Genomic DNA, 26,361 nt, shown 5'->3' with positions numbered 1-26,361 from the left:
TCATTTATGATTTTAGTATATCCCTATAGATCCCAGGGTCCTTCTTCTACTTTCAGCTCTTAATTCTCTTGGAATAATCTGACTTAGTTGGGTCACCAGCCTTTCCCTAGATTCTCTTTTCTCTTCACTATTTATTACTATTTCTTGAAATGATACAGCTCCAAATTTTGTATCTTCATAATGTTTTATAAATGAACTTTCACTATGTCTGCTTTTCAAGGACCAAAGTAACTAAGTAAGAAAAACTTTAAGGAGTGAATTCTTGGACCCTCCATCCCAGGGTCCTTGGGCTCTTAAAGGTGAACTTGTACCTTATCTTGCTTAGGCCCACACCTCCATGCTACGTCCTGGCTATCTCCTCACTACTAAAATGTCCATACCTTTTGACTCAGAGATTCCATTACCAAGCTTATACTTCAAAAAGGTCATTGATAAGAAGAAAGCCCCCCACGTGTACCAAAATATCTATTTATTTATTCGTTCATCCATTTGTTCATTCATTCATTCATTTATTTATTTGTGAGGGCAATTGGGGTTAAGTGACTTGCCCAGAGCTGCACAGCTAATGAGTGTTATGTGTCTCCGCTGGATTTGAACTCAGGTCCTCCTGACTCCAGGGCCGGTGCTCTATCCACTGTACGACCTGGCTGCCCCCATACCAAAATATTTATAGCAGCACTTTTTGTGGTAGAGAATTGGAAACAAAGTAGAAGTCCATCAATTGAGAGATATTACTTTGCTTTAAATGGGATTAATATAGAGAAGCATAGGAAGATCTACACGAATTGATGTAGTGTGAAGTAAGCAGAGCCAAACAAACAATATACTCAATGACTACAACAATGTAAATAGAAAGAAAAGCCTTCTGTACCATCCCCACCCCCCCAATAAAATTGAATGTTGGAAAATTACAAAAAACAAGCTTGGCTCAAGAGAGAAGATGTAAGAATAAATATACCGCTAACTTTCCCACCTGCCCCCCACTTTCCAGGTGTAATATGCTGAACTTATTCTATTTATTGATCAGTTGTACTAATCCTATCCTATTATGTACTTATTTAAAAAAGTTTTTTAGAAAGAGAAATGCCAATCAAAACAACCCTTAGGTTTCACGTTTCACCCAACTAATTGCCAAAGATAGAAAAAAAAATAAGAAGAGTCAATTGTAGGGGTTGTGAGAAGATAAACACACTGGGGCATTTTTTGGGAGAGATGTGAATTAATACAACCATTTTTGAAAGCAGATTGGAATTAAGTAAATAAATTGACTAAAAATGTCCAAAAACACTTTAACTATAATTGATAAGAATAAATTTCCCATATATACCAAAATATTTGTAGCAACACTTTTTGTGGAAAGCAAAGAACTTCAAACGAAGTAGATTCCCATCGATTGGAGAATGGCTGAACAAATTGTGGTGTATGAATATAAAGGCATATAACTGCGCTAGAAGAAACAATGAATATGGTAAATGCAGAGAAACATGAAAGACTTAAATGATCTGATACAGTGAAGTAAACAGGGCCAAGAAAACAATATCTACAGTGACTACAGAATACATACCTTAAGAACAACAACCCCTAAAGAATCGAAAGTGAGTGTTGCAGAATTACTGAGAACAAACCTGGCCTCAAAGAAGAAATGTGAGAAGACATTACTTACTCCTTTGTAGAGATCCATAGATGTTGAACACTATAAATATTTTCAGACTTTGATGTATTGATTGGTTTTGCTAAAGTTTCTCTCTTTTTTTTTCCTTTAAAGTATGTTTTTTATGGGGTGGGAGAATAAGAGGAATTTAACTGTTAAAAATGATATCAATAAAATTTTATTTTAAAAACTCAAATAACATCCCCTTCCGGAAAAAAGAGAAATGCTGCTACTAATATTCTAGTTTTAGCAAGCCCTAAAGCTGTTTATTGGAAGTCAATGCTTAGTTTTCTCAAAACTGTTGTGGACATTTCTGTGGGAGCTATAGCTGTGTTTTAAATTCATCCAGGTAGACCTATAAATCAATAAATGTATTGTTCTTAATTTTTTTTTATTATTTTGTTTGAAAATTACTTTCATTTTCAAATATAACTTGCCCACTTCCTCTTAGCAGAATCATTCCTTGTAACTAAGGGGGGAAAAAAGACAAGGCAGAAAAAAAGCACGTAAGTAAGATGAATTGGAAGAATCTGCCATGATGTGTAATATTCAATACCCATAGTCAGCCACTTCTATAAAAGAAGGGAAGGATTTTCTCCTTTCTTCTTTGAGGCCAAGCTTGATCACTGTAATTAATACAATATTCAGTTTTGTGGGCACTTGCTGTTTATTGCCCATAGTTAATATGGACTACATAGTGTATATTGTTTTCCTGATTCTGTTCACTTCATCCTTGGTCAGGTCATCCAACTCTCCTTTTGGAATTCTTCCTATTCACAATTTTTTTGTTGACCATATAATTTTAACAGTATCAGATAGCATGGAAAAATGCAAATCTGGTTATATGTTTGCCAAGGATTTATTAGGTATTTACTTTGTGACAGGCATTGTGCTAAATGCTGGTGATACCAAAAAAAAAACAAACCAAGCAAACCAAAAAAATAATCTCCCTCCTGTCAAGGAGCCACATCGTAGTGAAGGAGACAGCATATAAATATCTCCATACATTCAAGATGAATACAGAATATATGAAGGTAATCAGAGAAAGGAGTTAGCAGGTGGGGGGGGCAGGAGACTTGTAGAAGGTGGGATTTGAGGTGAGTGTTGAAGGAAGTCAGGAAAACAGAGGTGAAGATAAGAGTGTCACAGGTATGAGGGGTGGCTCATGTGGAGCTGGGAGAGGGAGGGTTATGTTTGAGAAACCCTATGTAAGCCCATATAAGAACTTGCACAAGTAAGGTTAAGAGGGCTGGAAGGGTAGGAAGGGCTGAGGTTGCAGAGAACTTTAATGCCAAACCGTTTATATTTGTTCCTCAAAGTAATCGAGAGCCACTGGAGCACCTTGAACAGAGAAATGTGACACGTGGTCAGGTCTATGCTTTATAAAATCTCCTTGGTAACTCAACTAATTGTGGATTGATTGGAGCAGGAAGAGCCGTAAGACAGGGAGAGCAGGCAGAATGATATTTCAGTAGTCCCGTCAAGAGGTAATGATGGCCTGAGCTAGGTTTGTGGCCATATGAGTGGAGAGAAGGAGATGTGCAGATAGAAATTTCCAGCTTTGGCAGAGCATTTGTTATGTGGTGTGAGTAGGTCAATCAGTCAACAAGCATCTAGTAATCTCTTACTATGTGCCAGGTACAGTTAAACTCAGGAGATGCAAAGAATTTCATTATAAAACAAATAAACTAGAGATAATCCTGTATCTCTAGGAGCTTGCCATCTCTAATGGGGAAGACTATGAAAACAGTTACTACTGATAGCATATATAAAGGATAAAGAGATAACTGAGGAAAGACATTAGCATTAAGAGGGATTGGAAAAGGCTTCTTGTGGAAATAGAATTTTAGTTAGGACATGAAAGAAGTGATATGGAGATCAGGGAGGAGAGAATTCCAGGCATGGACAGCCAATGAAAATGCATGGATGTGTCTTGTGTGGGGAACCTCAAGGAGGCAAGTGAGGCTGGATTGAAGAGTATGCGACAGGGTATAATGAGTAAAAATATAGGTAGGAACACAAGGTAGGAAAGGACCGGATTATTAAGGGCTTTAAAAGCTAAACAGAAGATTTTATATTTGATCTGGACCTTATTGAGTGGGGAAAGACAAATGGTATTACATTGGCTGACTGTGAGCTTGGCTGACTTCCTGCCCTGAACTGTACTTTAGGATGATACATTTGACAGCTGAGTTGAGTGGAATAGAAAGAACCAAAGCAGGGAGGCCAACCAGCAGGCTGTTGGAATAGTCCAGTAAGTGAGGTGATGTAGGCCTGCACTGGGGTGGAGGCAGTGTCAGAGAAGAAAAGAGGGCAAATACGAGAGATTTAATGAAGGTGGAATTAATAGGACTTAGCAACTGATTGAATGTGGTTAATGAGGGAGAGTGAGAATCTTGGACGAGAATGAGGTATAGTGAACTTTGCTGACTGAGAGGTGTACTGGTAGTGCCCTTGACGATAACAGGGAGGAGCTGAGTATGACAGCAAGTTTGCAATAAACATTAAAAGGATTAGTGTTTATAATTGAAGGCTCCAATAGCAGTGGCCAATGTAGAATTTTCCTCTCCTGCCTCCTCTTCTCCCACTTGGTTTGAAGGCAAATGTGAAAAGCAGTAAGGATTTAAACCCTGAACAAAACTTTCCCCAGAAATGCTTTCTCAGGAAAGAGGGAGAAAAAGTAGCACTTCCTCTCACCAGATACCACATCCAATGAGATGTAGCTGCAAAAGGCAACACTAGATTAAAAACTTGTTTTTGAAATCTTAGGAAGAAGCATGATGGACAGTTATGAACAGTATGAACCGTATCATCTCATTAAAAAGAGAGAAACAGTTGAGAGAAAAAACAAATTTAAAGAAAGCTTGCCAAGATACCTGCTAAGCAAAACCATTCAGAGAACCTTCAAGGAACAAAAATGGGAAAAGGATAGCAAATGGAAGAAAAATGGTTATTTTTTTTAAGGCAATTAGGGTTAAGTGACTTGCCCAGGGTCACACAGCTAGTAAGTGCCAAGCGTTTGGTCTGAGGTCAGATTTGAACTCAGGTCCTCCTGACTTCAGGGCCGGTGCTGTATCCACTGTGCCACCTAGCTGCCCCCCAAATATTTTCAAAAAGAAATTCTGCATTTTCCATCAAGGGCAGGTCAATGACCACACTTTTGAACCCTGTCAAAACTGTCCCAGGGTTAGAAGTAGAAAGTAGAAAACACTAAAAAGAACAAATTTGAGAAAAGCTGCCAGATTAGACTTAAGTGCATGTTAAGATCTGGGCTGAAACCAACACAGTTGCAAGGGCATTGAGGGACCATTATATGTGAAAGGGGAGGATTTAAAAAGTATGGAAAAACTCTGAGATCTTATTGATAGATAAGATGACTATATATAACAGATGATTGGGGAAATACCTATAACTGCTGACTAATTTTCCTACCTTCCCATTTATAAAAAATTCAATCAAGGGCATTCTTAATGAGAGGGTGAGTAGGGAATAAGCAAGCTGGTGATACGTAACAGGGACCACATCTCTACCTTTGTAAAGAATATAAGATCTCATTATGCTTATTGTTGGTTATGAAAAAAACATTTGTTTCAGTAGAATGAATGTTGCCTTACAGTCTCTTTTACAACATGTCTCCCATCCATACACCAAAATTGTTCAAGATACCTTGTGTAACAACAAAAATAGCCCTGTTTCTCAACCCTCTGATAATAAACATCAGGTGAGACATACAACAGATACTTCATTTTATATATATATATATATATATATATGTATCTCCAAAGATATTTGCCACTTTGAACCAGATGTGGTTCAGAATGCAATTTGTAAAGGGATTCCCTGTGAATTGTGAATTCCTCCAGATGTTCCTGTTTACAGATGACATCATATTGATTGTATTAAACCCCAGAACAATGCAGAGCCTCCCAGAAGAGATTTATAGTCATTCAAAATAATTTGGCCCATGTATTCGTACAGGAAAGACCAAGAGAGTAAATATCTGTTACCTTTACAATGTGCATTTGGATGGACAAACTGTTATATTGCCTTCTAGAAACTGCAGAGCTCCTTTAATGACTCCAAGGTTCCCATGATAACAAAGGCTTGTATTTTAATACCAATATTCTACCAGTGTTGCTGTGCCATATCTCTTCAGAAACTAATAGAGACAGAGCAGCCTGGATCCTGAAACCAAGAACCTTCTAAATAGCATTGTCCCCCAAACCACCAGACCTGTTTCCAGCTCAGCTCCTACAGTTATCATTTTGGAAAATTTTTCCTATCTGTACCAGAAAGGGAAAGTCATTTTGGCAGTTCTGTTGACAACGATGTATTACTAAGAGGAGAGATTGTAAGAAGGCAGACTGATTAGGGTGCTACTGCAGTGGTATAGGCAAGAAGTGATAAATGTTTAAATTAGCTGTATTAGAATGGAGAGAAGGGCATGAATGTAAGAGATGTCAGAATCAAAAAGATGTGATAGAATCAAAAAAAATCTTCTTTGTCAGAAGACATGATTGGCTTGGATCTCTGACTGGCTGCCTTCAATAAACAGATGAGCACAGGAACCCTGGGAGTGACAGTGACCCCTAGTCCACCTGTCCTGCTTTTCAGCCCAGACCTTACAGCCGTCATCCAGGGAAACAGATCCTATAAAGAGGGCATCAGCTTTCCCCACTGCCAGCCAACCACCATTTATCGAGCAGACAGGCATGCCTCATTGAAGCAGTGGTCCACCCTTTGGGAGAGGCAGGAGGCAGCATGCGCCAGGCAAATCAAACAACCCCCACTACCTTGCTGCCATATTATCTTGGAACCTAAAAGAGATGACCCAGGCTCCTGAACCTAAGCGCCTTTAGAATAGCAATCCTTCCAACCCAGTGCCTTTAGCCATCATCCTGTGAAGATGCAACATCCCTATGGAGATGCAGCCTGGAGATTCTTCCTGCAGGGGCTACAGCCACAGCTTCCTGAAGATCCAAGAAACAAAATTCTTATCACCAGAGTCCTTGGCACTGTCAAATGGTTCCACATCAGAAGCTAAAATGATTTTATCAGTGGAAATGACTGTAGAGAAGAGGCATTACCATTTGCTTTTCCACTAAGACTTTTTGACCTTTCACGTGTCATCTAACCCATTAGTATATGAGCACCTTGATATCAGGGGCTGTCTTACCCTTCTAATTGTATCCCCATTGCTTAGCACAATATTTTGTATATAGTGAGCACTTAATAAATACTTCATTCATTCATTCATTCGTTCATTCTTCAGTTTTTGACTGTTAAGACACCACTTCCTTGGCTTCCATAAAGTACTCTCATCTATTTATTCCTTCTGAGTCTCTTTTTTGTGATCATTATTTAAATTCCACCCACTGAGTGTAGATGTGTTACTGGGCTCTGTCCTGGACTTGGTTTTCTTTATACTCTCAGTAATCTCATCAGCTTCATTGGTTTCAGTTTTCATTTCTATTCATATATTTATCACTCTTTGCCTGTACCATTGCAATAACATTCTGATTAATCCACTTTCTTACAGTCTCTCCTCCTAGCAATCATCAACACATCTGCCATAATGATCTTTCCTAAGCACTGGTGTATCCATGTCACTCCCCTGCTCAAGAAACTTCAGTGACTCCCTGATAATTCTAGAATAAAATAGAAATACCTTTGTTAAATAATATCACTTGAAATGATGTGGTATCATTGTATTGGTATATAATTTATCACTTAATTTAGAAGTAAGAAAGCCACATTTTTAAGATATAAATCACAGCACCCCATTGTTAACTCAGCTATTCTGGACTGATTTTCCATTTTGTAGTTTATGCTTTATAACTTTCTTCTTCCTGCAGCCTGCCCTTTAGCCACTTAATGGTTTATTAGCACCCTTATCAGAGTGGGAGCTAGAGAATAAAAAATAAGAGAACCTCATATCAGGCATTTTGGCTAATGAAATTTTCATTAAGTAATGTTTTTTGATTAACAGTAGATTTTACTTATCCATGATATTCCTATTGCCATTTCTACCCATGTGTGATCATATTGATTATCTATTGAAAGGTAACATTTCATCTATCTATTTTGGATACTGCCTGTTAGAAATAGAGCCCCTTGAACCTCCTCAGTAGGGTTGGGAAGTTAGCCCAGGCAAGCTGCCGCAGCCCATTGCTTTCCCAGTTGCAATGCTGAGTGAAGTCTTGCTCTCAGTAACAAAACTAAATCCGGAGTGAAGGAAGAATCATTTTTTACAGTTCTTGCAAGAAGCAGGTGCGCCCCCTGGAGGGAGAGGCACACCATACAGAATTGAAAGCCAGCTTTATACTGTTAGTATGATCCTGCTCCTCCCACCAGAGCTAGGACTGATCCTAGCCCTTCCCGTTACAATCTTCCTTATACACCTATCCCATGTTGCTCCTTGACATGTTACCCACCCGGATCATGTGTCCCATGTTAAAAAAATGGTGGCAGTCTCTGCCCTCGGGATGTGTCAGATAATATGTATGAGGTTTATTAAGCATGCACACTTGCAAAAAGCTGGTGCCAAACCCCAACTGGTTTGAGCTGCTTTAGGGTCTGGACCCCTCTAACAGAAACTTTGTGGTTAAACTAGCGTCTTGCTTCAAGATCTGATTGGCTGGGGCAAGCCTCCCCTTTTCGCCGGGGCCCCCTGTTTCACCATCCTATGAAAGCCAAACATCAGCACATTTCTTACACTGCCTTAAAACAACCACTCAAGAATTGATAGGCTTCTTTAAAAAAAAATAATGAGGACATAGGAACCTGTGCTAGCCATCTTCCCTCTTCTTTGCACTGTGGTTACTAACACCTCAATTTTTAACATTTGGGTACTGGTGTCAAAAATGGATAAAAAAAAGTGAGAAAATGTAGGTGGACGTCCTCAATATAACAAGAGAGTTATACATGTCAAGAGACAGTGAATTAAGCAAAGGTGGCTTTTGCTTCCACTTTGGGAAGTTGAAAGATTGTACTTTGAAATTAGATAATAGAGAAACCTAAAAGTACATTATGTACTTCTTTGTAGTTTGCCTTTTTGAGATACGTTCTTAAGTTTCTCTCTTAATATAGTTCTTCACTGTTTACAAAATGCTTTACATATGTACTATCTACTAATTATACGGTATCATTTGAGTTCTCATTTTTCAATTTTGTAGATTTAATATTTTCATCACAGCTTCATTGTACCTTTTATTATTGTTATTAATATTTATTAGAAATAATTTTCATTTGTCTTTTTTGTGTGCATATATGTGTTTATTACAACTTTTTTTATGTTCAACTAATAAGGAATTTACCTTCTCTTTTTTTATTCCTTTTATTTGAACTGAATTTGTAATTTCTTCAGTATAAGAAGCTTGCTGGTGAGAAACTACCTTTACTATGCAGATCATCATTTTTTATACATGTTATAAAGAGTTGCCTGGGACACTGATAGGTTATCTTATTGGTCCGGGGTCATACAGCTAGAAGCAGTACTTGAATGCATTTTTTTTTCCCGTCCCCAAGGCTAGCTCTTAATCTGCTACTATGTGCTCTCTTCTTACTCCATATAATTTTTATTTTTTAAGTTTAAAGTTTGCATCATTTACTTGAGGAGTGAAAATTTTATTTTATGCTTTAAAGCATAGGTCCATTTTCCAGTATTACATTGTAATGATTGACCCATCAATGGGTTGTTCTTTTGTTTTTGGTGGATTTTCTTAGTACTTTGTGGTTTAAATTACCTTTCATGCTTCAGTGAAGTGGCCAGCTAATAGCAAAAAAAAAAAAAAAATCTTATAAAGGGCAAAATTGAACAGACCAAACACCTGGAAGAAATTAGGCATTACTTCAATGAAATTTGGTTATGGTCAAGTAAAAATTTTAATAAAAGCTGAAAGTACAATAGAGACCTATCTTTAATTTTGTTATTTACTCTCACTTGATGGTTATATCTGATGTTTTTTTAATATGGAGGCAATTTAAAATTTTTTACATGAGGCATGGGACTAGATGATAGATGTCCAATGTCCTTTCTAATTCTGATGTTATATGAATCTCTGATTTCTGCTTCCTTCCATATCCAAGTGCAGTCATAGGAAAAGCTTGGATGGTCTTTGCAAGAAAACTAAGTATTACTTGCCACCTACAGTTCCAATATAGTTTGTGCCTACTTCAGTTGCTAAAAATAGCAACTAAATGGCACTTCTAGGACCTCTGTTGGAATTGCAACCTAAAGTCTTGGGCAATTCCCTTTGTTCGCATTAAAATTAAAGGCATTTGCCTATGCTGTCCATGTTCTAATCTCTGATTTTGCAAAGGTTAGAAGCTCTACGGTAATAAATGATGCTATATATTATCACTTCTATCCCCTACCTTGGCTAATTTCTCAGAAGTGACTTTGATGCTAGTTAAGTATGGGAACCTGGGGATAACTGGAGATTGCTACAGGGGTGTGTGTGTATGTTGTAAACTAAATTCTTACAGAAAAGGCATCCTGGTCAAAAATGACAATTAAAAAAAACCCAGTGCATTTTTCAGTATATTAATGGCTATAATGATATAGGCTCTGTCATCTCTTGTACTTCTTAGGGCCTGTTTTATGCCTTCTCATGCTGTGTAATTTTTGTCTGTGGCTTTCTAAGACTTTCCTATAGAGTATCTGCCTTGTATACCAAAGGCTCACTTCTGTGTCTATCATGGATATAAATGCAATACTCAAGCTATCAACCTAGTCACTTTCATTTTCGCTATTGCCCTCCTTAGAAGGAAGTCATTCACGTTCTTAATAATGTCTTTTATTTCACTTCTTGTGTGCAAGTCATCTTTTTAATAAACTCTAGCCTTGATAGTTTTCCTAGAAGAGACCTTAATAATAGTAATGTATGTAATTTTTTCCCCACTTTTCTACTCCTCTTTCCTTTTGCATCTTACCGCTACTCTTCGAGTCATCTGCCAATTTTAATTCATTTGAGATCATGGAAGTAATTACCCAGAAATTGTATTGATGCCTTCTTCCAGTGTCATTGTGTTAGGTGTTTTATGTAACCTTTCTTTATGAACCCCCACTACCTTTGCCAAAGTCATTCATTTTTTGAAAAAAGAGTGAAAATCATGGAGGTAAGATTAATTTTCATAGAATTAAGATACAGTGATCTAATTTATGTGCTATTTTTAGAATATGCCTTAATATAATCATTTAATGTAATATAATCATATAATTAATATATAATCATTATAATATTTTTTCCAAGAATCCACATTTTTATTTTTTTTCAGGGCATTGTTTCTTCAAACGTTTAAATAAAAATTGGCCTTGTATATATATTGTGATATTTCTTCGGAAAACCAATGTAGATAGCATTTTCCTTGGTTTTGCAAGGAAAGTGCTTTGTAAATCTTAATGTGCCCTATAAAATGAGCTACTATTTTTCTTTCTGTCTGCTTATTGATTCAATTTTGTCTATCAAGAAAATAGGTCAGAATTGAAGTCTATGATGTAATAATGCCCATTAAAGAGTAGCAAATAAGTCTGCTGTGTCTGTGTTGACTTTTATCTTCTCTTGTGTTATGTTTGTTTAAGATGGTTGCTGTCTTCATTAAGTTTTGTAAGCACGTACCAATGGTATATTTTAAAAATTAACTTTGGATATCATATTCACTAGCAGCATTGATAACTCTGCTCCTCTCAAAAACACTGTTTTGTGAACAGTTGACTAATTTACCAATCATTAGCAAACATTAGCTTAAAAAGGTTAAAAGCTTTTACATATGGTATATATGTTACTCCTATTGAAATAACAAATCTTAAGATTGTTTTCGTTTGAAATTTAGTCAACATTGATTCATATTAATTTATTAAGTATATCAGTTGTTGATAGCCACATTAGATGGAAGACTATGGATATTACAGTTGTTCTTTTGTATTAATGAAACTCTTAGCATCTTGAATACTCTCTTACCAAAAAAGCTGCTTCTATATGGAAGAATGCTTTTAACAAATTATTGACCTCAGTTAACTGCCTATGCTGTTTTTAGTTTTGCTAAAGTGTGCAGCTAAGCTGGGTTGTTAGGGGTTTTTTGTTGTTGTTCTAATGCTTGTGAAGTATCCTCATGTAAATGGTTTTCCAATTAACTCTGCTTATAGAGATTACTTTATATTTTTACTCATATAATGTGTGTAACATTTAACTTCTAAGTTTATAGTTTTATATCTGCATAGTAAATTAATGGCTATTTTTTTAAACAGAAGAACCAAAATTTCAAGTAGAAGTATCCAGTTTTCTTCTCTTTTTGTTAAAATTCAATTTTATTTTAATTATTATTAAAATTAACTCAATGTGTATTAATGTAGCACACTCAGAAATTGAATTAGGAAATCTTATTACAGTATAAAAGCTGCTATAATATAAGTTGTTCCCTTACCTAGATAAATAAATGACCAATGTTATTGGAGGCTATAAGCAGCAAGGAAAAAAAATGGAAGAAGTCTTTTATTCTAGTTTTTAGAGGGCATCAGCAGCTTGCTTTTATGAAAAAGTAACAGCTAAATGCACTGCAAATAATTTGCAGTAATCCAGTTCAGTGATTCATGTGTCTGCTTTAATGGGTCATAATTCAGGGTAAAGTAACTGAGTGCAGTCAGAGTGCAGACACTGCTTATGCCAGGGACAGTATCTCTTCATAAAACACACCTCAGCAGAAGCGGTTTGCCAGCCCCCTAATACCCTCTGATGTTTTGATGTCCTGCATATTTTTCCGATTAAGTTTTGAGTGCCATGTTTTTAGTTGTATTTCCACATTCATTATCCTCACGTAGACCCTTCAGCGGGTTTGCCATATATGATTATTTTTTTAATGATGCCTTTCTTTCCACTTCAGCAGTTTAATAATCTAGCACATGGCTGCTTCTCAGTACTCAGCATTCACCTCCCCAGTACAGAGGAGGACATGTGCTTTGGCTTCAAAATTCCATTTGCAGTGTTAGAAATGCATATTCCCTATGGAACAACATTTGTTTGACATAACCATTCATTTTTATTACCTCTTTAAATATGTTTATCCAGAGTTATCAATAATCATAAATAACTGTATTCTTTTCTTGTTCTGTTTTTTTTCTAACAGACAAAATTGCTTACCCAATACATATTAAATCTCGGCAAGTATGACCAAAACTATGACATCAGAGACCGTACAAGATTTATTAGGCAGCTTATTGTTCCGAATGAGAAGAGCGGAGCCTTGAGCAAATATGCCAAAAAAATATTTTTGGCACAAAAGCCTGCCCCGTTGCTTGAATCACCTTTTAAAGGTATGCTTTCAAGAATAGTTGTTAAACCTGTATTTTGTAAAGAAATAGGGCATTAAGTTCTATTTCTAATGTGCTTAAGAATGTCACTTAGCAAATACAAAAGGTAAACATGACAATATGTAAGAACAATATGCTTTCCACTCACCTGCCTTTAGGACTTATTTTATAGTAATAGCATTTTAGATTTGTGTGTGTTACACATCTTAGATTCAGAATGATTTTGAAAACATTGATTTAACTTTTAGTCAGGTAGGTTTTGAATTTGGTTTGAATAATAGAAAAAACTGTAAGCTCCTATAAGGTATTAACTTCACTTCTGTTTAAATAGACGTCTTTATCATTTAAATAAAATGGTTTCCCTTAAGAGTAAAATATTAGTGATTATATAGTAGCATTTCAAATAAAAATTATTTTTTAAAGGTAATAGCCTCTTCATATTTGATTTTCTTTTTCAGAAAAAGGAGAAGTTCACACATTTTCCTTTGATTTTTAAAAGCACCAATTAAATGTTTTACCAACTTAAGTGATCACCTTACTTGGAAACAAATTCTTATCCACCTCAATTTTCATATTATTTGTTATTTATTATTGAATATTCAATTTCCTTAAAGTGGGAAAAAGAGCTCAGTGTTGTAAAAAAACACAAAAACAAAACAAAAAACAACAAGCTATTAAAATTCTGGATGTGTTTGTTCCAAGACATGTATATGGATTGTTTAACCATGCTGTCATTCTTAATATTCACAGTAAAGTAATTTTTAGAGAAGCTACATTTCAGAGCAACACCTCTAAACACACTGACTGATTAGCTTTTTTATTGACCATTATGGGGGAGATTATTGTAATCTATGGACTGAAATCAGTTTTTTGACCTATGAAGAGCTTCCTACTCTGTATTTATTCCATGACATTTCAGGTAATATGCCAATTACCTTTAGCCCTGATTAGGATTGCTCTTTGTGATACAAAGTGCGTGTTGTTTATTGTATACTTTCCTCTGTTGCTATTAGACAGGGATCATTTCCAGCTTGGGACCTTATCCCACACTCTGAACATTAAAGCTTCTGGGTACCTGGAGTTGTCTAATTGGCCAGAGGTGGCGCCTGACCCATCAGTTAGAAATGTGGAAGTGATTGAGTCCGTAAGTTGATCTTTCTAAAAGTAATTTGTCAGGCATTCCAAAAATATTTCATTTTGAAATTTTTAATTAAGGTATATTATTTTAATAATTGTGTGTGTGTGTGTGTGTGTGTGTGTGTGTGTGTAACCTTTGTAGGCACTAAAGACAGGTGTTCCTCTGACAATATACATGTAATAACTTTTTCTTAAAGAAGTTTAAAAAAAAAAGAATTGACCTTTGTAAAGAGTGTACCTTTAAAAGAATGTTTAGCTGTGTGAATTTAGTTTCCGTGGTGTTCACATTCATTGGCATGATCTTTTCCCTTTGTTTTATAAGCTTCATGTCAACATTTTTCTAAATTTTGTCCAGTGCCCTTCCCGTAAAAATATATATAGCCCTTTTCTAGTTTTTCTGCTGTACCTAATCAACTGATGATTTCACATAATAAAATGTTCCTAATGAAACCTGGAAATGTACAATGGTAATGTTGTATACTGATGTCCTTAGAGGACACAATGTCAAATTATTAATGGCTTTTATGTTGCTTTTACGTCATGCATTTTGATTTTGTTAGACCTTCTATATAAATCCTCGTCTTTTTTTCCTTAAAAGAAAAACAAATACGCACATTTGACCTTTAATAAGGGCAAAAGATTGATGTTCTAAACTCAATAATAATACCCGTTGCAGGAAATGGAAAAAACAGAGGTTCTTTGGCTATTACTAGAGATTAATTCTATGTAGCTGGCAAATTTTCAAACTGGATACTGATTGATAGAAAAAATAATTTCCCTGTTCCATTCTAAAGGCTCTGGATTCAGGAAGCCTGTATTAATCTGCCCCTAAGTTTCTCACTTTTCTCAGACATTATAGAACAAGTATTGCTAGTATATGAGGGATATTTATTATAGGGATAAATTTTGTAAATAGTTGCTTATCTTTATTTTTTCTATCATATTTCTCCTCAAAACAGTTGGGGCTCTCCACCACTGGGAAAGGTTTTCAGAACTGAAGTTCTTAGGCCTGAAGCAACAACTCTTGCCCCTCTCTGGCCTTGCTCATATATTGCTTTGATTCATGTGGCTTCCCTCCAGTGCATTTACAGTAACCTTCTTGGCTATAGCTTCAGTAGGCAGAGGAGAGAAGCTTCTTTTTTATCAAATAACATTTGAATGGCTAAGAAAACATATTGTACTTTAGAAACTTGCTGCTAGGCCTCTATAACAGACCACCCCTGCTGGGAATATGAGTTTTTGCCTGTGAAACCCTTTTTAATTTTTTTTTTTGTGTGTGCTTTTTGGTGAGGCAATCGGGCTTAAGTTACCTGCCCAGTGTCACACAGCTAGTAAGTGTCAAGTGTCTGAGGCCGGATTTGAACTCAGGTTCTCCTGACTCCAAGGCCAGAGCTCTATCCACTGTGCCACCTAGCTGCCCCTGTGAAACCCTTTTTCAATGAAAGTAGATATGAAGTATATTGCCAAAATGAAGATAGAATTTTATACAATGGAGGCACATACTTTCAGAGACTTTTAAATTTGTTTCCTCTGAAGTAAAATCATCTAATACAATTACCGTCTAACATTTACTCACAGAGGGAAAATCAGAAAAGATCAGAGTAGATTTTCAAAAGTAGCTGCCATATATTACTTGTGAGCATGTATATGTGTGTATGTGTATGTATGTATGCATGCATACATATATGGTTACAGAAATTTTCCAAAAGGCATATTAATATTGTTTAGTTTGTATCGAGATCTATATCTAAAAAATTTATTTAGAAATAAGTTTTTTGTTTCTTTTTTATATTAGTCATTTCTAGCAATTACTCCCATCACTATCATTCATTATTTGTGCCCAAACAATAATAATTCAGTGAAACCAACCAGTAGTATATCATCTTCTGATTTCATATACTAAACCTTCACCCCCCCCTTTACTAAAAGAAGGGAGAGACTTTATTATCTCTTCCATTTGTCAATTAGTAACTATAATTACTCCATATTTAGCTTATAGTCACATGTCTGATTTTCCTGGTATTGCTTGTTTGACTCTCCACCAGTTTTTACAAGTCTTCCCATTTTTCTCTGAATTCCTCATATTTGTCATCTCTTATGATGTAATGAAAATCAATTTCATTAATGTAACACAGTTGATTTAGCCATTCCTCAGTTGAATTTCTGTGTTGTTTTTGTCACCCCAGAAAGATAATAGTTGAAAAGTACTATTTAAATTTGAAGAGGGAAAAAATTCTGACTCCAAAATAATGCTTTCTTTTGTATTCCGTTTGAAGACAAATTATTATAGTCAGGAAATTAATGGTACTGTTGTCGAACATACTTAAGATATTTCCTAAGTTTTCAGTCAGTTAACAGTTATCAAATGCTCATTACTTCCTGCAACAGAGATGTTCTAGTCCACCTCAAACCTGTATGCTATCAATTTCTTTAAGAATTATTGACTTAGTATGTAATAATGCCCTGATATCAGAAGGCAAAGATGAGTGTTTTCCTTTTGGTCCTTTTTGCAAGACATGTGTGTGTGTCTGTGTGTGTGTGTGTGTGTGTGTGTATGATTTATCCCCCTATTGTAAATGTGGTTTTCCAGACTGCTCCTATATATAGCTCTGATTTTTTAAAATCATGTAATTTCACTAATTTAGGGAACTTCCACTGAGGGAAACCCCAGTGTTGATGGGTAACTGCTCTCTTACACTGTTAAAGAGTTGCTTCAGGCATAAAGCAGTTAACTTACCCAGAGTTAGTAGATGTCTGGGTATAATTTGAACCCAAGTCTTTCAGACTCCAAGGCTATTTAATATCCCCACACAAAGCTGTCTTTTGGCCCTTATTTAGTGCAGAACACGTTTAGCCTTAATCATTCATTCCTGGATGGTTGTAGTGTATTCAGTCATTTCAGTCGTGTCTGACTCTTAGTGACCCCATTTGGAATTTTCTTGGCAAAGATACTGGAGTGCTTTGCCATTCCCTTATTCATCTCATTTTATAGATGAGGAACTGAGGCAAACAGGGGTAAGTGACTTGTTCAGGATCACACAGTTACTAAGTATCTGAGGCCAAATTTGAACTCAGGAAGATGAGTCTTTCTGACTTCAGGCCCAACGCTCTATCCACCAGGCCATCTAGCTGCCCCCCCATTGTTTGTCGTAGTCTGGTATTTAATAATAACAATAATAATGATGATGATGATGATGATGATAACAACGACAACAATAACAACATTTATATAGCACTTAAACTATGCGTCAGGCACTCTGCACTTTACAATTATTATTTCATATGATCCTCACAACAACCATGGGAGGTAGGTGCTATTACTATCCCCATTTTACGGATGAGGAAAGGATCACACATATAGGGAGTTATCTGAGGCAGCATTTGAACTCAGGTCTTCCTGACTCCATACCCAACACTCCATCAACTCTGCTACTTAACTGTTCCCTCGGAAGTTACAGTATCTTGGTAATGATCAATAACAGTGCTACCTTGATTTAAATTTTGTTTAGCAACACCACTGTTGTTTTGTTTTCCCATTTTTGTTGTGAATTCTCCCTTTTCAACTTGGCTTATGTTCATATTTCAGTGCTTTTCTTCCATTGTCATCTGCCCAGACCAATGAAGACAAATTGCCATGAGCAGCCTTTTGTTTTCATTGAACTAACTATTCTCCAAGATTTCATCACTAATGACTTTATATTGACATTTGAAGTGCTGAGTAAATATTGATGATCAAAACTGTTTCAGAAGCAGAATGTGGTCTCCAGACCACAACAAGGCTTCTGTTTCTTTGCTAAATTGTCATATCACTTGGTGCCATTTAGTTATTTGCTTTGCTAGTGTCTCAGACTTTTTGGCTTAAAATTGTAGTATTAAGGACAAATTTCAGTATGAAAATACAAAATACATTTTTAAAAAAAATTTTTTTTTTTTTTTTTTTTTTAGGCAATTGGGGTTAAGTGACTTGCCCAGGGTCACACAGCTAGTAAGTGTCACGTGTTTGGTCTGAGGTCGGATTTGAACTCAGGGCCCCCTGACCTTAGGGCTGGTGCTCTTTCTACTGCGCCACCTAGCTGCCCCAATACATTCTTTTTTATATGCAACTGTGACATTAATGAAAATCTGAGATTTTTTTCCCTGCCTCCATCGCTCTTTATCCCCTCCAATAACAAATCAGATTTTAATGAACTTTGTGCACGTAATGCCCTAGATTTTTCAAAGTTGATATTCATGCTTCATTATCATTTATAGATCCAGAAACTTCTTATTGAACTTTTTCCTCAAGAAGTCTTAGTATGACAAAAATCAAGATCTTCCTATTTTAATGTTAATTGACCTAACAGTGTAGAACATTATTAATTTGAAATGAATGTTAGTAAGGAAAATGGGCTTTAAATTAACTGAATTTATTTTAGCTGGTATTTTGTTTTTAAAAAACAAGCATAGAACCTAAGTCACCTGGTGAATAACAGTAGCTTTAAATCATACAGTGTTTTTGGACATCATACATAAAATCTATTTATGTTGTGACACCAGAATATATTTTAAATGACCCTAAAATTTTTTCTTGGTTGGTGTTGATTGGATTTTTCTTTTTTAGTTACTATTGACCTGCCTTTTAAACTTTGGGTCACACCCATGTCTTTCTCTTAAACTAGCTAAATCATCATATAACCACTTTTTTATTTAAGCACCCAAATAAAAAGAGCCTGAGATGGTCAAAGCATTTTTTAAAGCATTTTCATATTGTTGAGGGGCATCCAAAGTTCTTGTAACTTATTTCTTAAATCCCAAGGCCCTCAACTCAGAGCCCCAAGACTAAGATAGCAGCATGTTCTTTCTTGGGGGCAGTAGCTTACTTTTTCTGTTAGTGGATTTTTGTACCAAGAAATAATAACAGTAACAACAATAATAGTACTTATATAGCTATTTAAGTATTTCAGAATGCTTTACATATATAATCTAATTTGATTTGAATTTGATTCAATATAACAGCCATCTAGTTAGATGCCTTGAGTAATCAGGCACACCACTTTTTCTCAAAAGTCCTCGTGAGGAATGTTCTTTAGGCTTTGGAATAATGTAAATTTACATTTCCTATAAAAAATTATTGTAGAATTAAATTTTGTTGTGGATCACTTTACAGAGAACTACTATTTTTTTTTTGAGCGCAGAAACATTTTATATGTATATAGAAAAGGCAGCTCTGATAAACAGGTGTGTTATTGTGAGGGATTATATTAACATTATAAAATATACATTGAATAAGTATCCTAGCAGTGTTGTTATTGTTGTTCGGACGTTTCAGTCATGTCTGACTCTTTATGGATCCCCCTTTGGGGCTTTCTTGGCAAAGATACTGGAGTGGTTTGCCTTTTCCTTCTACATTTTAGAGATGAGGAAACTGAGAGAAACAGAGTTAAGTGACTTGCCCAGGATCACACAGCTAGTAAGTGTCTGAGGCTGGATTTGAACTCAGGGCTTCATGATTCCAGGCTTGGTGCTCTGTCCACTATGCTACCTAGTGCCTAACCTTAAACAGTATTTTATATGATGGAGTCGTAATGTAAGAATGGTCTCTGCTTTGACAGTTATGTAGATAACAACAGTAAAATAACAATATGATTGCAATTTTGCACAGGATTAAATATACAGGAAATAATACGTGGAAATAAAATATATTCTAGAAAAGATAGAGCAAAGATTCTTTACCTTTTAATGTTAAAGACTTTTTTGGTGGTCTGGTGAAACCTATAGAACCCTTATCAGAATAATGTGATTTCTTCCTTTGGCCTTACTTTTGCACCTTATTTCATGTCATACTTAACACCACCCTTCTGAAGTTGTTAGGGAAACTTACCTCATTTTTGATAAGGAAACTGAGGTTCTGAGAGGTTGCTTGAAGTTAGTTGGTGAAGCTAGGACTTAAATAAACTCATATCTTCTGTTGACCCAGTGCTCTTTCCACTATCTCCCATCTGCTTAGCAACATTTAGAAATAATTCATTTTTCCTAATGATTGAAATTTTAGCCTTTGTAATCAAAACTTCTCATTATCTTACAGCATTTTTTTTAATCAACCCCTCTAAAATATTATCCAGTTTCTTTAAGAAGGAAGGAAACTAGAATTTATTAAGCACCTACTTTGGATCAGAAACTAGTTTTACTAAGTACTCTACAAATATCTCATTTCATCTTCACAACAATTCTGAGAAGTAGGCATTTTATTATTCCCATTTTACAGTAGAGGAAACTGAGGCATACAGGTTAAATGACTTACCAAGGGTCACACAGATAGTGCATGAGACTGGATTTGAATATAGGTCTTATGGATTCCAGGTTCTGTCAGTTGCACCACCTGGCTGCTTCTTGCCTTTTTAAATAAAATATGCAGGGCATAATATTGTATTTTCTCAGCAACTTGGGTAATCTTTAGTATACTTTGTACATCGCTTTCAGTGTACTTTATGATGATATAGTGGTGAACTCTGGGTCTGTTGGTATGTGGAGCGTTCCTTTCTGCTACATTTAATGACCCTAGATTGTTGTGTATCAACAGGTTTTTAACAATGGCTTTATCTCCTCCCCTATCAGTGACCATTTCTCCCTCCTGTCAATATACATACTTATAATAGCTTCTGATCTGCCTTGGGTGGCTAAACTTGTTTGAATTGTTTAGAGTATAAAATAAGCTTACTGATGATATAAGTTAACAGCATCTGAATTAGGATTGAAGACCATCTGCTTAGGGGTAAAGACATGGGTTTTAGTTTGTGGTCTTTTGTGACATCTATTTAAGCCATTTAGAGGCCTTTTTTACTAGCTTCCATGATCATAGTTGTATTGTGAATGAAAGCATTTGCCAGAAGTGCATCCCTCAAATAAAGGATGATTATTATATTTATATGTATATGTGTGTGTGTGTGTGTGTGTGTTTGTGTATACGTGTACATGTACACACACACATATACACACATATATATATACATATATATATATATTTTTTTTGGCAGGCAAAGGAACGGACATCAGTATCTGGAAAAGTAAAGAAAGTGAAAGCTGATGAAAAGTTTTATTCAGAATCTGAAGAGGATGCTTCCAACAATAGCAGTAACAGTGGTATGGGTTGTCATTTGTCATACCATGATAGTCATTTTATGACAATAATCCTTAGAAAGCAAGAACCCTGGATATTTGCACACTGGGAAATTGAATATTGCTATGGGATATGCCTGTTTTGGGGCCTTATGAAATGTCTTTTATGGTTGCCTTACATTATCTAAATTAGTCTGAAGTATACAATTAGTTATTTTACAGAGAACTAGATAAGAATAGAGCTGATAGAAAGATATCACCTATTTAATTGGCAGGAATCTGAAGTATAATGGGAAAAGCTCTGGACTCAGCTCCTGTAGACTTGGATTTTGGTTGCTTTCATCTCTGTCACGAGCTATATGACCTTTGGTGAATTACTTCATCTATCAGTGTCCAGGTTTCCTCATCTATAAATCAGATGAGTTGTATGGTCCCTTCCAAGTCTTAAGAGTCAGTGCTTAAAATACAGATAACGAAAAATACTTTATACCTTTATGTAATACTACTGTTGCACAATTGCACCACCTGTGAAAACAAAACTAGCCCTAAACAAAATGTGAAGTAAGTAAAATTTGTCTTTTATCTTCTTACTCTTCTTTGTATTTCTATCCTGGGATCTTTCAGTGTTGTTTCCTAAAGACCTAGGGCCTTCCTCTGTAGTGTCTCTTGTTATAGACCTGTATTTTTCTGCCTTTCCTTTTTCCCCATCAAAAACTTCCCTTTCTTTGTATGTTAAGCTAGTAATATTTTGTTTTGTGTATAACAGGCACTTGATAAATACTGGGTTGAATCAGATTTAGTTGATAAATTAAGCTTTGTTGATAGGATGTGATTATTCATGAGTTACCCTCCCTAATAATCTACTTGCATTTTAATAATATTTTATTTTCCCCCCAATTATAGTAAAAACAGTTTTAAACTTTTTTTATATAAAATATTTTCATATTGTCTACTTGCACTTTAACATGGAAATCTAGTAACAGTGCCTTAACTCCATGAAATAATTCGAGTAATGAGAGACTTGGACACCGTAGAAGGCTAGTCGGGGTGAGGGAGAGATATTTTTCACAGACAGGTCTTTTAATAACCATTACTCCTTAGAGAAGTAGATTGTTTCTTGAGCTGCTGGAACTAAAAACAAAACCAAAAATAATCACCTCAGAGTGGTAACATTTGATGACGAGCCTTTCCAAACATAGGTCAGTTTGTCCTTAGACAAGGGATACAAAGGTTGCCACCCTTTGCCTCCTCTAAGCTGATCTACCTTGGTGTAGGACCTGTTGGGCTTATGTTGTTGCACATGACCTCCATGAGTCCAGGGCCATGTGCCTACTACAGTGAGCAACTAGACCAGTATTTCCTTTCTTATAAAATGTAGGATACAGAAGAGCAAAGATTTTTCCTCTTCCTTTTTTTTTCCTCTTCAGAGAGTGAATCTGAAAGTGAAAGTGAAGATGAAGAAAAGGAAGAAGGCAGCAGTGAGGAGAGTAGTGAATACTCCTCTGATGAGAGTGACAGCGAATCAGATTTAGACAACAAAAATCAAGTAGCCAAGCACAAGTCTAAAACTACAGAACAAAGGTAAATAGAGATTTTATCACGTTTTAAAATCAACACTTGTCTGTGATATTCTTCCCAAATTAATATTTCTCCATAGTTGAGAAAGTAAATAAATTAATGTGGTTGTTGCATTTGTTTGAATTAATATAACATAGTAGTGGACCATATTTAAACTGTCATAATGCTTAGATTCCATTTTTAACTTGAGCAAATCTTGGGGGTTGCTTTTGGAAAATTGGTATAACCTTGGGAGGCCGAGCTAAGTGATCAAGCAGTAGGTGTGAAACACTTAATTACCTTTTGCAGCAATTTTGCTGAGGGCTGAAATTAAATCCTTCAACACTTTGCCATTATGTAACTAAGACAATTGATTTTTCTAAATAATGTTATATTAAAAAGATTATGATCCAAATATTAGAGTCAGGGGCTGTGAAGGGAGACGGTCAGAAGATATTTAAGTGTTAGCGCTTTTTAAGATTGCCCATTATCAACAACATTATCATGTGTTAAAGTATCATTAAAATTTTGAGTAATTGGGGCTAATCCCTTGGATTTTATGAATCTGTTTCCTCCACTGCTGTCAGCAAGTGGCCTGTGCAGACATGATCACCCTTTACTCTGATGCCAGCTCACTTGATGAGTTTGCAGCTCAGCTCAGTCGTGGCTGACAGCGCTGATTGGGGCGCAGTACGCACTCTGCTCCTTTTATTACAGACAGTAATTAAAGCAGCTCGCCCTGCCACTTCCATAACAAACACAGCATAATGCCCTAATTATGACTTTATTAATTTAAGTCAGGATTTAATGATTTTAAAAGTGATTTATATTGTTTTTCCTGTTCAGAACAAATGAAATCTGTAGGTTAAATTAATACAGGCTTTTCATCATTGCAAAGTTAAAAAGCTAGTTACCAGTAAATTCTTTTCATTAGATTAACATCTGAAACTCTAAGCAGTAAGGTAAACAATAATTACCCATCAAAATTGAGTGATGCATAATAAAATAGTACTTTTAACTTGAAAGTCTCATCTTAAAGGTAGAAGTTAAAAATCATTCACTTGTTGAAACAAAGGAGTAACATTCAGCTCATAATTGCTTTCTCTTAACAGAAAATTTTCTCATTGGTTACTTTATCAGTAGTAAAAGACAGATATAACTATGACTGGTAATATTTCAGATGTAAAAATTGTTTCATGTAATATTTTTTCAGTGTTTTATCTCTTTATACTTTTGTAGCACTATATCATTTTTAAATGCTTTTGAATATTTCTTGAAAGTTTATAAATGTGTACGAAGTATTTTCCATAAAAATAACCTATTCTCTTCAGGTATGTTTGAATCTGAAAAAAATGGTTTATCTTATGAGAAGAAATGTTTGCTTAAAACAATAGAATGTAAATAAGAATTTTTAAAAATGGATTTTTAAAAAGTCCCAAAATATGAGGAATTTCAATTTTCTTAATTTGTCCAAAATGCATATACATATTTCAGCCTTCATATATAAATTGTATGTCCCTCTGCCATTGTTTCATGGTTCTATTAAAGAAAAAGTAATTATATTTGTTCCACAGAAGTCAGTTGTAGGAAAGAATTGATTTCCTTTCCAGCTTTGTTTTTTATATTTCTTATCGTTTTTAAAGTTTTCTTTCTCCTTCTTGCAAGAAGTGCAGTATTAATAAATTTTGAAAAACAAAGGTGCTTTGAAGAATTATTTTTAAAGGTGCCATATAGTTTTCACTTTCCATAAAATGTTTAGGCATACAAAACCTAAAATATTTCATTAATAAAGTAAATCACTTGTGCTGAGTGGAAGGAACAAAACACGCTGGGGGTTCATGACTGCCTCTTCATATGCCCTTTTTAGACCTCAGTGTCAAATACTTTGTCATAAACATTGCTGAGTTAGAGAGTTTATATTTAACTACCTTCTTCTATATTGATGTGTACAGTAGCTGAAAAATCACAATCTGGTTGGGCCAAGATCTAGTCATATGTGTTGCATTTCTTGTGTCTTTGCATTTTAGAATTTCTTTTAAAATCACATATAAGTAAATTTATATATGTGTGTGTACTTAAATTGAAACAGTGACTAATTTTTAAAATTCGCCATTTCAGAATCAAAACCTAAATACAGTGAATGTATTTTTTTGATAAACTCAGTAAACTTAGTTTCAACAGCCATTAATTATTTTTGCACTGTTATTGATGACATTGTTTAGTGTTATTTTATGACCTTTTCTAGCTATCGGATTTGAAGTATATATGACTTTTAATGTAATTGATGAGTTTATGGATAATGATTTCCCTAGTGATAGATAACACCATCTACATTATCATTCCATTAATATGTTCTGAATTTGTGAGCCACCTTGAAATATCTTTTCATGTACTAAACAGAGGTTATGACACTCTGATTTAGTAAAGGTTCTTTAAAATTTGTATGCCTAGTAAATTCATAGAACAAATAGTGCAGTTGTTTCTTTTCATTTTTCATTTGGAGGATTTTACAAACATGTTTATCTTTAAATAATGACAAACTTACATTACATATTGTTTTACAGTGATTCTGATGCTGATGAGAAGACAAATACTAAATTGAAATCATCTGATTCTTCTGATTCTGACTCTAGTTCAACAGAGGAAAATTCTTCAGATTCTGAATCAGACACAGAAAGTGACTATGAGTCAAAAAAACTGAGTAAGGTGAGATCTTTGGTGTAGGATAGTTTATTTTTGGACATGAATATTCTAACAAATCATTTTCTTAGGGATCAATGCATTTATTTTTTAAAATTATTGGAAAACTTTAAAATTCAAGGAGAAAAGTCCTATTTAGCTTTTGGTCTGAGTTTTCATGTACTATAGGATCCCATATTATGTTGAAATAAATTACATTTAATGTCAGAAAAGCACAATTATTTCTGTAACTTGCTTTTTACATTTAGCTTTCCTCATAAGCCAATCCAGGAATCTTTTCTCTTTAGGTTTCCTGGGCAGATAAAAATGAGGAAGTGTAAGAGGAAGTCATTGTAAAATTTTTTTGTTTTGTTTTTATAATATTCCATTTAATCAGTGCAAATGTTAGGGATAAGAACTGTGCCTGGGGTTTCATTGGTAATACGAACTTCTAAGAAGGAGAAACTCTTTCTACTATTGCATGCTGGCACACTGTCTTAGGCTCACACTGCCAGTCCATGCCAAAGGTATTTGAATCCAGGTCTTCGTGTCTTCAAAGCCATCTCTTTGTCCACTATGCCAGGCTACATTTCATGCTCATTCTTATCACTGAATTCAGGTGAAGGAAGGGCTTTGCTTATGTCTTGTGTCTTTGGTCCACTTCTTCCTACCCCCATGAACTTGGAGAGAGTACTTACTAGAAGGAGTAATCATTTTACGGTCTTAGCATCAGTAGGGTGTTGAGAGGGGTATATGAACAAAATTCTTGAGAAGAAAAGTATGACTATTCTGGGTGTTGTAAAAAAAGAATGATAGTTCAAATTATTTTACCAGCTGATAAATATATAATTGAATATTTAAAAAAATAAATGCACCTTTTTGATAGAAATGTTTTGAACATTCCATTGTAGCATTAAACTGCTAAAGAAAGTTA

General features: G+C 35.2%; 1 protein-coding gene across 1 annotated transcript in view; it reads left to right on the top strand.

Annotated features, from left to right (window-relative positions):
- The window catches only part of AP3B1 (adaptor related protein complex 3 subunit beta 1), a 338,444-nt gene that overhangs the window by 200,521 nt on the left and 111,562 nt on the right, over positions 1-26,361 (top strand). Inside the window, exons 16-20 of the mRNA XM_027863441.1 lie at positions 12,776-12,962; positions 13,973-14,103; positions 21,110-21,215; positions 22,619-22,772; positions 25,313-25,454. Of these exons, the coding sequence (XP_027719242.1) occupies positions 12,776-12,962; positions 13,973-14,103; positions 21,110-21,215; positions 22,619-22,772; positions 25,313-25,454 (720 nt within the window). The remainder of the gene's footprint in view (positions 1-12,775; positions 12,963-13,972; positions 14,104-21,109; positions 21,216-22,618; positions 22,773-25,312; positions 25,455-26,361) is intronic.

Source organism: Vombatus ursinus, unplaced genomic scaffold (genome assembly GCF_900497805.2).
Source record: "Vombatus ursinus unplaced genomic scaffold, bare-nosed wombat genome assembly UNPS02014772.1, whole genome shotgun sequence".
In the NCBI taxonomy this organism is placed as follows: Eukaryota; Metazoa; Chordata; class Mammalia; order Diprotodontia; family Vombatidae; genus Vombatus; species Vombatus ursinus.
Note: the sequence above shows the minus strand (reverse complement) of the source record. Positions and strands in the feature narration are given on the sequence as shown.